Raw genomic sequence first — 12413 nt, 5'->3', positions numbered from 1 at the left:
ATATATATTTGTTTTGTTACTAAAATAGATTGTAAATTATCGTAAATTAATTCAAAGAGCTTGAAGACTGTGCTGTTAAAATACTCTACTGGCTTATTCTGATGAAAAAAGTAAAATACTACAACCATTCTGTCTTTCAAGTCTTTAATTACACAGAAGTAAATGTATCAGGTGATGTTTAAAAATAGAAAAATACCTCAGGCCACATGAAAGATTTATGGTTCATTTACAGACATGTCTTTGTCGGTCATTACTCATCACACACCATGAATTACAGAAAAAAATTACCAGTTGTGGGACCAAAAACAATTCCTCTGGGTGGCTGTGACAGGCTGTACCAAGGTGCCCGATACATCAAAATAACATTTACACTGCAGAAAAACATGCATGTACAACATAGAACAGGTAAGTGGAAGACACCTCAAAAGTCAACCATTTCAATGTTGTATCAAGCTTTTTATTCTAGCATGACACAGTAAAATAAAAACCCTGTAAAATGGTCTAAATGGCTCATATGATTTAAGACTGAGGGTTTAACTTGCATATAACGTTTGTATATTTGAGAGGACACCAATGTGTTGAAATAGAGCTAACTTATTGTGGGAACTCAGTGTTTCCTCCAGTATTTTCCGAGACTGGCGCTGGCGGGCGGGGGGTGGGGGGTGTACAGTTTGGGTCATCATAATGTAATATTTTTACTTATGTCATAGGCTATTTAGGGAATGCTCTCACACAGCCATCATGAACGCATGGGCTTGGAATGAAGATTCATGTTGTAAAGAAATATTTTTATTATTTGTTTTAAGAGAGGAGTTATCCAACTCAGAGTCCTGCATGGGTGAAAAATATTGTACTGTGTCGGACACAGATGCGATCGGGTCGGACGCCTGGAGAGGCGGGTCGGGTTTTACGATTGCCATTTTCAGGGCGTCACTTATCATCAGTCATTATTAGCGACACAAATGATAAGCATTTATATTTCATATGAGCTCATTAATGCGTGAGTGCGCCCTCCCAGAACTCCCATTCCCACGCTGGCTTACTTTCACTTTTAAAAATTGCGTCCGTCCAATTTTCCTTCGGACGTTGGTATCAATTTATAGCGGGTTGGCTCGGGTACGGAATGTAATTTGTGCTACTGTCGGAAAACGGGTCGGATGTGGTTATATATATATGGCGGGTTCGGGCTGGTTTGCAAAATAAGACCCGTGCAGGACTCTGCTCTAATCCTCTAGCTAATTATCAAGCTAAATGTCCAACATGCTAGTTAACGTCAAATACTGCGGTGGAAGACGATGGTAAAATATTTCCTTTCTCCAACACTAGATTTATTTATGCCTGAATTTTTAAGGTGTGGCGGCTTTTATTTTGCCGTGGCGGTGCGCCACAGTCAATTACATGTAGAGGAAACCCTGGAACTGTTAGGGGCTAGAGTGTAAACTTTCACACATCAATTAGAGACAGGACAGCTGCTAACGTTAGCTTAAACTGTGAAAGTTTGACTTTAGATTTTCAAGCAACCTGCCATGTAAAAGTAAAAAAAGAAGTAATCTCCCTTCTCCCTAAGGACTGCAGCAACCTCGGCATCTTTGTAGATCCTCTGGACTACCATGTCCTCTTCTGCAAATACAACAAAGTCACACCACTCCATTCCTGTAATGAGGAGCTGGCCTTGGACCTGCCAGTAGTAGCTGTGCTGCTTTTTTAATTTCATCGTGTCGCTTTGCAGTCTCAAGTATGTACAGTCAACATAACTTTTGGCATTTGGGCATTTGATCTCCAGCAGGCCAAAGGGTGGATTTTCAGCTGGATCAAACACAACCCCATCAGGAGATGACCCTAACCAGGGAGCATCAGGGTGAATGACAAAGCCACAAGGCCAGTAACTGGTGCTCTTTGCGCAACAATACTCCCGAATGGCAACAGGCTCCAGTGCCAGGCCCCTCTTCATTGGTGCCGTTTGAGCCACACCCTTTTTAATTCGCTCAGCAAGGCGTTCTGCTGAGCTTTGACCACGGACATGGCATATCTCCCTGAAGCGGGAAGATGTGATCCTACTCCTCCTGACTCTATGCCACTCTACAGAGTCACTCTGCTCCCTTGTAGCAACCTCTATTTTCCTGGCCATTTCCAAATGAGTTTCTAGAGATTGCAGATGTAGCTGCTGCTGGAGGCTGCACACAAACTGACAGCTAGTAGGCTCCAACCTGTAACCATCTAGAGGTGGAGGTGGTGGTGGAGGGGCATCTGGGTGGAATAACACAGTCCGGCTCACAGGCACTGGGTGCTCGTAGGAGATGGGACTGCCTTCCTGAACTTTCCCAAATGCTGAGTCAACCAGTGGGACATCAGCACTGATTCCCATGGTGGTGACGAGTGGTGCGATGTCCGCTGAAAAGTCCTCATAAACCTCAGCCTATTTAAGGACATCAGGATCAGGCAGGTCCCCCCTCACTGCTTTGTAAAGTGTGCTCCTGTGTGGAATCACATTTCATAATTCAAATAAGAAAGAATTATTTTACACTGAAAGACAATAACAGTTTTGTATAACAGGTTATAAAGCAAGACATAATTACCTTACACCATTAGCAACAGTCCTCGGCTTTGGCTTGGTAGACATCACCACCATGTCACTGACCCGGCCTGGCTTCACACCCTATTAATAATAACATTTATTGAAATAGTCGTTAAAAAAACTATTGGGTCTCCTTCATAGTTTGTCTGGTGTAGGGTGTGATACTGACAGAGTATACAAATATAAAGTTGGCTTTTTTTACAAAAAAAATCTTGAAAAAAAAACATGAAAATCAATTCATTTACACAATTCAGCTCTGACTAAAAAAAATGTACTGCAAATTCACATAGCAAATCCTTGTTTAATGTGGTTTTATAGCACTCATCGACTTACCATAATTCTTGGCTTGTGCCAGCGTTGTTCCGTCTCTGTACAACTCAGGACTGGGGGAACAGCAGCAATGTTCAGCTGAGAGTAGTGTGCGGTCTGGTACAGCAGTGCAACATTATGGTTGCACAGTGCTGTTCCAGCCACACATGAACACTCTGCATCAGTCATCTGCACAGGGGAGGAGTCCTCAAGGACAATCTTGGGAAAAAAGCGTTATCATGTTAAGAGTCATAAAGCAGATATTAACACATCAGCTTAAATATTACACAGAAAAAGAGAAATGAGAAACTTGATCAGATTGTTTTGAGTAACTGTGGTAGTAGGCTCATCAAATTATCAATAACATCACAAAAAGAGAGTAGTATATTTCTCTTTTGTTTTTGGAACATTGCAATGTAAGGAAATTAAAATAGGTAAGTCTGAGATGTCTATAATGTTAGCGTCTTAATTTACTCAAACCTACGTTCAAATATAGTTTGTTCAACAGTACTGAACAGCATGCAGATAAATGAAACTTAACATACAAAGAACAGCCACCACAACCAGTTTCTGGGGGTTTCGTGAAGGCTAAATATTTGAATGCTACCCTTACGAGACAGGTGCCCATCTTATCTTACCTACTTCAGCCGTTAATGTTATAGAGTTCCAGAACCTATCCTAGCCACTTCAAATCCCCTGAAAAGGTTGGAGCAGAACTGACGAACAGCTGAACTATCTTCTATCTTCCTACTCTGAGGTTGTGAGGTTTCTCATGTTTCCTCATAGACCTGTGGCAGGTTGCTCGGACGCTCACTCTCCCTGTCCGTTGATCTTTATTTGATACTTGGGAAAATATCAAGTTATCATCAACAAACTTAAAACTGGGTCATAGTAGTCACATAGTTGTCAAAATAACCAACGTTAGATAGCACATTTAGCTGGTTAGCAAGCTAGCTAATCCTCAGTACTGTTTATGTTAGGTAACGTTAGCTATTAAGCTAGTAAATTAGCTTACCTTCGTAATTGTCAATGTACGTGGAAATGTACATTTTGAAGCCTTTCTCTCGCTTACTCCTTGGCGCTGATGTCGCAGCTTGAATGATGCGGTTAATATCGTTTATTGTTAAACTTGGAAGATCCTGGAGACAGCGCGTGTAGAAAGTCATGTTTCTATATTCTGGACACACTGGCCGGCGTTGGAAACCGGAAATGCATGTGCCCACCGTCCTCAAACCGGAAGTTGATAGATCGTCTCCTACGCAACTAGCCAAGCGCAGCAGCAGTTGGACCTCATTAACGGTCCACACGATTCTGGTTTCCTTGCACTAGCCATTTTCATCTTCTTCTTGTTGTGTTCGGTTTCTCCGTCTACTGTTTGTTTACTGTTCTGGAATATGAACGACAGCGTTTTCGGTCGTTTTCAGTGGATCCGTGTGGACGCAAATATTCTTAAAACGATGCCGAGGAAGACGGAGGAAAAAAAGATCGTTTTCGCCCGTGTGTACAGCCAGTGTCCGATAGCGATAGGTTATGTTTTCTCTGCGCCCGATATAATCATTTCTTCTGGTTCTGAGAAGTTACCGCTTTTTCAGGGTGCTGCGGGGTTTGTTTTTTTTTTTTTTTTGGTCGTATGCACCTCAACTAGAAAACGTTAAACGTTAAAAACAATGGATAATTCTACAAATCTAAAATCTCTACAGGACAACTGACCTAAATGTTAGCTACATAGTTACTGCTAGCTAGTTAGCGATACCACAATGTGGATGTGTTTTGCTATCAATTTCAAACATAACTTCATAGTTGTCAATAAAACTTGAAAGGTACATCTTGTACCCCTTTTCCCGTTTACTCCGGGGGGCAGAGCATCCCTTTCGGACGAGTCTGTGGGCATCCGATATGGTCAGCTTGGGCAGATCAGGTCAGGAAGTAAACCGGAAGTAGGGTCTTGCACCGAGCGAAATTCGCTACACTACTCAACATTAGTGATATGCAATTAAAGTGAAATTAAATTTGTTGATCAAAAATATTCAAGAAACACAAAACAAAAATTCTGATTTACCAGGGAATTAAAAAATCACATGTAACACTACGACATTCCTAACTCATTAAGTAATTTACTGTCTGGTAAGTACTCGTTAATTACATTTATTTACATGATATTTTGTATATTTCATAATCGTATTGTCCCAAACAGCCAACAGAGCCAGCTCTGGATAGTATCTGTAGACCACAATATCTGTATACCATTTCTGTGTGACATGTGATGTATTTTTACATGGCAGAAAACAATGTGTTCATATCTTCAGCATGTGGTAAACACAGACCTTATTTTAGACATTTAACTGAAATTGAATTAAAAAAAAAAATACATTGATTTGAAGAGGGTTTTGAAAGTGCATTATGAAATCACTGTTACAAAATATCACTGAGACTTTCCTGGAATACTTGTCCTTCTTATGTTTGAGTACATCCAAGCATACATGATTAATTGATATATAATAGAGAGAAACGAACGTCAGGCATAAAAGTTACTTAAAATCTTTATTTGAAACCAATAACTTTCATACCAACTGAATGTTGTTTGATCTGTTACATCACAGTGCATTTAAAACGTGTTTGTATGGCCAACAGAGATAGATAGAATTACTTTAATGATCCCAGACTGGGATATTATGTAATAATTATTTAAATATATCACTCCCAGAAATATATACACAGTAAAGTTTACAGAAATGTTGACTATTAAGCACAAGTGAGGGAGAGTGGACACAGCTGGACAGTTGAGCAGCTTCCAGTGGGCTACAGTTTCTAACTACACTGCGCCACTTCCAGCGAAATACGTTTGAGTCATACAATGAGTCAGCAGTTTTTATATGCTGCGCTTATCTCACAATATCAGGACGTCAATCACATCAAACATGTCGGACTGTAATTTTAACAGGGCAAATCTTAAAGGAAATTACTCTTTGAGGATTTGTTGTGTGTGGCCCTGAAAAGGACCTTTGTGTTGATGGTTTCAGAGGGTTTACTTGGAGCTGGTGTACTTGGTGACAGCCTTGGTGCCCTCAGACACGGCGTGCTTGGCCAGCTCCCCGGGCAGCAGCAGGCGGACGGCGGTCTGGATCTCCCTGGAGGTGATGGTGGAGCGCTTGTTGTAGTGAGCCAGACGGGAGGCTTCACCGGCGATGCGCTCGAAGATGTCGCTCACGAACGAGTTCATGATGCCCATAGCCTTGGAGGAGATCCCGGTGTCGGGGTGGACCTGCTTCAGGACCTTGTACACGTAGATAGCGTAGCTCTCCTTCCTCTTGGTCCTCCTCTTCTTGCCGGGTTTACTGACGCTCTTAGAAACGGCCTTCTTAGAGCCCTTCTTCGCTATCTTGACTGGTTCAGGCATTTTTGATTCTGCCGATTTCGTTTCCTTTGACGGGTGGTGCCTCTAGGATAGAGTAATGTATTTATATAAGCTCTATGCAAATGAGACTGTGCTAGTTCTCGTACAGTATTGGCTGAATATAAACGCGACTGAGCATGCGCCTCATGACTGCAAACTCACGTCGGACGGGCGCTTCCGGTTTGCTCAACGGGACCTTATTTCATAAAAAAAAAAAAAACTTTATACGGTAGTGAATCCAGAGAGGCAAATTATGTGTTGATCCTGTGTGAACAATGTCATGAATCACACATATGACGTAGTGGCGCCGTCTACAAACAAGTCAACGACTTTGTGGACAGATAATTAAATGTATTCATATAAGACGTTTGCCGAATAAATGAGAATGCCCTAATAGTTGAGGTTTTGTTACAGACCGCGGTTCAGAGTTGACAGGATTTCTCATATCTCGACATTTAACTACATTTAGTGATATTTTAAAGGGATTCTGGTATTTTGATGTTGTTTTTATTTACAGGCAGTTTTCTGGAAAAAGACGCACTTTAGGCAAAGAGGCAGATGCTGCGACAAACTGACACTTTCTTTGAGGAAAGAAACATCTTAATGTATTGCAATTAATGCTGAATTTACAACAAGACATTAGATATTTAGTATTTGTCGCAGGAAAGTTTTACAAAGTTTGTCAAGTTCCTCCTCATTTGTAAACTCTTAAAATGATGCGATTTGTTAAGGGAGTCTGGTAACACTGTGGTCACTGGTTCAATAGTTAAATGGCATTAGTGATATTGTCTCATTGAACGCTCACCAAACCCTATAATTAAACATTGTAGAGCTGCTCTTGTATATTAGCAGCTCACACAACTGACGAACTCTCCTTTCACATAACTGCAGTTGTCAATATGTACAGATTTATTGTGATTTAATATAATTTTAGTACATTTTCAATGCCGAGTTGGCGGCCATGTTGTTGTTGATAATTTGTGTTGATATTGTATTTCTTTACAGCCAGCTGAGACTTTATTATGTTTGAAGCCGACGACAAACATATGCATGATTCATGACACAAATCAAGCTGGATCGAAACATTATTTGTCTGTCTTTGTATAGTAACATACAAAGATTTATTATTTTTTTTTTTTTTTTCTGAAATAAGGTCTCACGAGGAAAAGTACCAACACCACACTGTAAAAATACTCTATTTTAAGCCGTTCTGCAATGAAAATGTTAACTTAATGTATCTTATATAGAATAAAAGTAACAAATACATAAAATAAGAAATATGAGATAAAACAAAATCAGGAAAATACTAAAAGTATTAACATACTCTTGACATACTCTGTAATGATATATAAGGAGGATTAACTGTTGAAGTTGTGGAACTATTTTGTCATTGTCAAATTCTATATTTCGTATATAAAATTCTGAATTTGTTAAGTAACAAGTAAAGCTGTCAGTGTAGTGTACATTATCCCCCTCTGACTTGTAGTACAGGGTCTCGGACAGTAGTAGGCGGTACACACACTTTTCGTCCGTTTGCGATAAACACAGCGAAGAAGAAGCTAATGACAACATGCTAAAACATCATGGCTAACACTTGAAGTTATCTTCACGCGTGCCAGCGGTTAAGCATTTCCACGCCATGCTGTTACGGTGAGTCATGTCCACTCAAAAACGGCCCCCAACCGATTCTCCCCCGTAAGCTTCTCTTTGTTTTTGTTTGAGATATATATTTCTTTCTGGCTAGCTGATGCTAATGGGTGTGGTCTACTCGGTAACGGTAGCAACGATAGGTCGGCATGATGTTGTTGCTAATGACTGCTAAAGGACTTAAGATATAAAGGATAAATATGTATAGAAATTAATGTGCTAGTTGAGTAACCGACGTTTGTAAAGGTTAGTAGGATAGTAACGTTAGCTGTCTATCCACAGATGACTCCACTCGCGTTTGCTAGTAGCTAAAGGTTCTAGCTTTAAATACCAAACTCCCTTTAGAAATCTGTAAATTTTAAGTTTACACGTCTAGACAAACATGAGAAGAACGGCTTAAATAATTTTCCACCATTAACGAGAGCCTCTCTTAAATTCGGCGTACACAGCAAGACTCAATTAGACTGATTTTCAGCTTAAATAATTTGTTTCCTTGTCATTTATTCTTACAATCCGTCCACTTAAATACATCACCAATTCTACTTCAATTCAGTGAGCATGTCAGTAGCATTTACAGGCTTTTCGTGCCACTTTGGGATCTGTGCTCAACACAATTTGAATGAACTGGTGTTTTTAATGGGAGCTTCCCACATGGACTACTTTTACTAGCCTGTTAATGTTTGGACACGTCTTCAGTTAAAACAGTAAATACTGAACATGGGTGCATCCTATTAATTTGGAAATTTGTGGTAGTAGCGTTATGATTGAGATCAGTACCATGTAAGTGTAATATCCCAACAACAATGATCTTTGCAGGGCAGTTGCTATGTCTTTACTTAGGTACAGCTTAGGGTTTAAGATGGGTTCAAATGTGTGCTGTCTGGAATAAAATCCTATTTCAATCTGTTAAAAAGATGTAGTTCAACCTTTCCCAGGCTGCTGTGTCCTGTAGAAGTCACCTTAATGCCACCAGAGGTCATAACAGAGTCAGATATGATTTTCAAGCATTCTGAATTATTCAAATTCACAGAGAAATTAAATATATCTTTGCCTGGCATAAATAATGTATGTTGACTGGTGCAGCTCTAACTCAATTTCTCTTCTCTGCAGCCTAATATGGATGGAGTGAACATCGTCGTTCTTGCTGTTGGAAGATGTCTGGACGCCTGCTGCCTGCTGCTCGACCTGGTCATCAGGACGTTCAGCTGGCTGTTTCGCGTCCTGTCCAGCATGTGTGCGTCCCTCCACAACACGCTGGTCGTGCTGAGCGGATCCACTCTGGTCGAATACTGGAACTTTGCCCTTTTCTCGTTCCTCACGGCCAGCGAGGCTGTCTCCAGTGCAGCCTGTGGAGCTGTGCACATTGTGGAGGGCTGGCTACAGACGCTGGGAGGAGTGTTTGAGAGTTTCAAGATGGTTGGGCACCTCTCCTGTCATGTCGCGTGGCGCATCAAGGATGTGCTGCACCGCGGGCTGATTTCAGGGAGCTGCTTCCTGCGTCAGACGTGCGAAGGCCTCTGCATCGCGCTCAGCCTCGTCCTCTACTTTGTCAACACGGTGGTCAACATCGTCCTCATCAGCATGCAGAACTGTCTGTCTGTGCTGGCGGGTGTCTGGGAGGTGGTGGCGGACCCCGTGCACAAAGTGGTGGAGCTGGCTCTGACTCTGCTCACCTTCCTCTACAGCTGTCTGGTCGGTGCCTCTGTGCTGCTGTGGACGCCCTGCCAGCTGCTTCTGGACTTCCTGGGAGGACTGGGACGTGTCTTCTTCACGGTTTTCATGGTGGACTCACACGGCCTGCTCATCACAGCGGTTATCGTCTCAGTGGCTGTGCTGTTATTGAACCCGAGGCTTCCTGTCCTCGCCAGACAGCTGAGTCTTTATTTGGTGAGCGCGCTGCCAAGAGCTCGTGGTGTGCAGAGGATCCAGGAACAAGCTGCAGCCAATCAGGAGGTCGACACCAGGACAGCACAGGAAGTGAGTACAACAAGGTTGCCGCACACAGATGCTTTAATCACTGAGACCAACCTGCCGTCAGCGAATGAGCCGAGCCTACCGGACTCTCAGCAGGACCGCAAGTCAGCGAGCAGCAGCAGGACGAGAATGTCCCGACCAAACTCCACCCTGACAGAGGGCAGCAGCCCCCCCACTGATGGCGATCTGCTCCGCCTGCTGAAGGAGCAGGAGGAGAGGAAGAAGTGTGTCATTTGTCAGGACTTGAGCAAGACGGTGCTTCTGCTGCCCTGCCGCCACCTCTGTCTCTGCCGGCACTGCGCCGACATCCTGACCCAACGCCGACACGCCCAGCAGCGCTGTTGTCCGCTCTGCAGGCAGCCGATCACACAGACCATGGACGTCTTTCTCTGACGGGTGATGGATCAGAGAACTACAAACTGCAGCACAAGACAAACAAAGGAGCTATAGTCACTTTTTTTGTAAATTCTGGGTGTTGAGCTTAAAGGAACAGGTCATTATGTCCTCACTGCTGATGGAATGTCCACAAAACATTTCTGTAGATGGGGAGTTGTGTTAAAGTGGCTCCATACAGCTCGTCCAGTCAAATCAAAATCTCCATCAGTCCCGAGATCCCAAATTGATTTGTTATTTACGCCCTTTTTAAGCCAAAATCTTCAATGATGATGTTAGGCTACAAGTATTGTGTACATGAACTCGCCTACATGTTGAGGGTGTTTACAACATCTCTTCAAATCAGTCTGGGATCTCGGGGCTTCTTGAGACTTGGATCACAACAAACGATCTGTGTGGAGCCATTTTTCTTTCTTCTTTTTTTGGGTTGTTTTTTATGCTTTAAAACAAGTCCCCAGTCGCTTCAGTTGTTTAGGAGAATGCTGCAGCGCTGTTTTACTGTGAACCTCCAGAAATGTTTTTTGCGGACTACAAAACTTCACCTGTCTTTCCATCAGCATGGGGATGAGGAGATAATGAATGAATGTAAATTTTTGGGTGAACAGTTCCTTTAAAAGCTTTTGAGCCGATTTGTGTCTGTAGAATCGAGTATCGCAAAGTGCCAACTACTGGTATGTTAATTTGTGTGTTTATGTTAATTTACTCTTTGGCCTAATATTTTGTAATCCAAGGCAGGAGACTTCTCTAGTTTAACAGTATTCGTGCGTCCTGCTTTTAACACTTGAAATGATAAAAAAAAATTATCTTATTTATGTTTGCCATCAACTTTAAAATGCCAAAACAAGGAGAAGCTCTTAAATGAAGTGTGGACGCTCATTTCATAACAGCTGAAGTGATTGGCTGCTGATTATTAACACTGGATCAATACAGCTGAGGATTTGTGCCAAATACTTTGCGACTGCTACGATTGTTTCTGTAAGTTTATCTAAGTTATTTATATTCTGAATATTTATTTATTAAAAGTTGTCAAATATGTGTAAAGAAGAATACCGGCTCCGTAAAAAGCTTGAGTTTAAACTTCATTCCTTTTTATTTATTCCTCACTTTGTTCTCATTCCCACACATTTATAAAATGTCCTTCATGTGAGCTTTCAAACTTCACCATTTCCATTCCAATAGTTTGAGAAAAAATCTCTGACTCAAGCGTTTTCTTGTATGAAGGTGAGCAATTTATAATCTACCCAAGTCACTGGAAGTCATGTCTTAGTATTTATTACATAATTGTCAATATACACACTGGCTGATTTCAAACTGAAACATTTCTTAATCTCCTTTTATTCAGCCTGTGTGGTGTTCTTTTCTTTTTATTGTACGTAAGTTTTTTTGTACTTTGTCTTTTTTCTTTTTTCTCTTCATGCTCCTGACTGAACTTAAATTATCATTATTATTATTATTATTATCATTATTATTATTACTATTATTATTAAATAGACAGCGGCAGGGACAATGAGGAAACAATGCCAACATGGACAAAACACAAGGCTTCATGTTTTTGAGCAGTGTTGAATTAAAGAAAAATAAAACACATTTGAAATTTAATGTTACTTGTTTTTATTTTATTTATTACATATCATGCACTGTGTACGGAAGGGGATCGGGGCCACTGTGAAAAAAATATAGGTGAATATTCTGAGAATGAAGACTCAGTCTTTTTCAGCAGATATTCATTCACACTACATTTTACTGATTACATCCCATTTTGAGTATTTTGGATTGGAAAACAATTTTATTTGTTAGAACAGATAAGTGAGATTGAATGCAACATATAAACCTATACACAGGGTTCGTACGGGTGCTTGAAATCCTTGAAAGTGCTTGAATTTCAATGTTGTGTTTTCAAGGTCTGAAAAGTGCTTGGATTTTAGTTTAAGTGCTTGAAAGTGCTTGACATTATAACTCTGTGTCTTTCACAAAATTGGGATCACACTGGATAATTAATTTCTGAAGTTTTTGCTGTTATGAAGTATAATTTTAGATGTTTAAAGCATAATATATTGTACATAATTGTGATAAAAAGTGAAGAAAAAAATCATAAGTATATATATTCCTTTAGATACGTAT

The 12413-nt window shown here is 40.9% G+C and overlaps 3 protein-coding genes across 4 annotated transcripts; 1 reads left to right on the top strand and 2 right to left on the bottom strand.

Moving 5' to 3' along the window:
• Positions 1-585: 585 nt before the first annotated feature.
• LOC115593591 (uncharacterized) lies at positions 586-2396 on the bottom strand. The gene is made up of 2 exons (XM_030437176.1): positions 1419-2396; positions 586-606 (listed from the first exon to the last, which is right to left on the bottom strand). The coding sequence occupies exon 1, from the start codon at positions 2363-2365 to the stop codon at positions 1505-1507; it is 861 nt and encodes a 286-aa protein (XP_030293036.1). The 5' UTR covers positions 2366-2396; the 3' UTR covers positions 586-606; positions 1419-1504.
• Positions 2397-5399: 3003 nt separating this feature from the next.
• Positions 5400-6381, bottom strand: LOC115593603 (histone H2B 1/2-like). Its single transcript, XM_030437189.1, has one exon. The coding sequence runs from the start codon at positions 6279-6281 to the stop codon at positions 5910-5912; it is 372 nt and encodes a 123-aa protein (XP_030293049.1). The 5' UTR covers positions 6282-6381; the 3' UTR covers positions 5400-5909.
• Positions 6382-7421: 1040 nt separating this feature from the next.
• LOC115593590 (E3 ubiquitin-protein ligase RNF26-like) lies at positions 7422-11891 on the top strand. Of its 2 annotated transcripts, none has more exons than XM_030437174.1 (2): positions 7422-7928; positions 9036-11891. In XM_030437174.1, the coding sequence occupies exon 2, from the start codon at positions 9042-9044 to the stop codon at positions 10290-10292; it is 1251 nt and encodes a 416-aa protein (XP_030293034.1). In that variant the 5' UTR covers positions 7422-7928; positions 9036-9041; the 3' UTR covers positions 10293-11891. The 2 variants fall into 2 exon arrangements, with proteins under 2 accessions (XP_030293034.1, XP_030293035.1); XM_030437175.1 differs by lacking the exon at positions 7422-7928 and adding an exon at positions 7952-8171.
• The last annotated feature ends 522 nt before the right edge of the window (positions 11892-12413 follow it).

The sequence above is a fragment of the Sparus aurata genome, chromosome 13 (assembly GCF_900880675.1).
Source record: "Sparus aurata chromosome 13, fSpaAur1.1, whole genome shotgun sequence".
NCBI lineage: Eukaryota > Metazoa > Chordata > Actinopteri > Spariformes > Sparidae > Sparus > Sparus aurata.
This window is presented reverse-complemented; position numbering and strand designations above follow the sequence as displayed.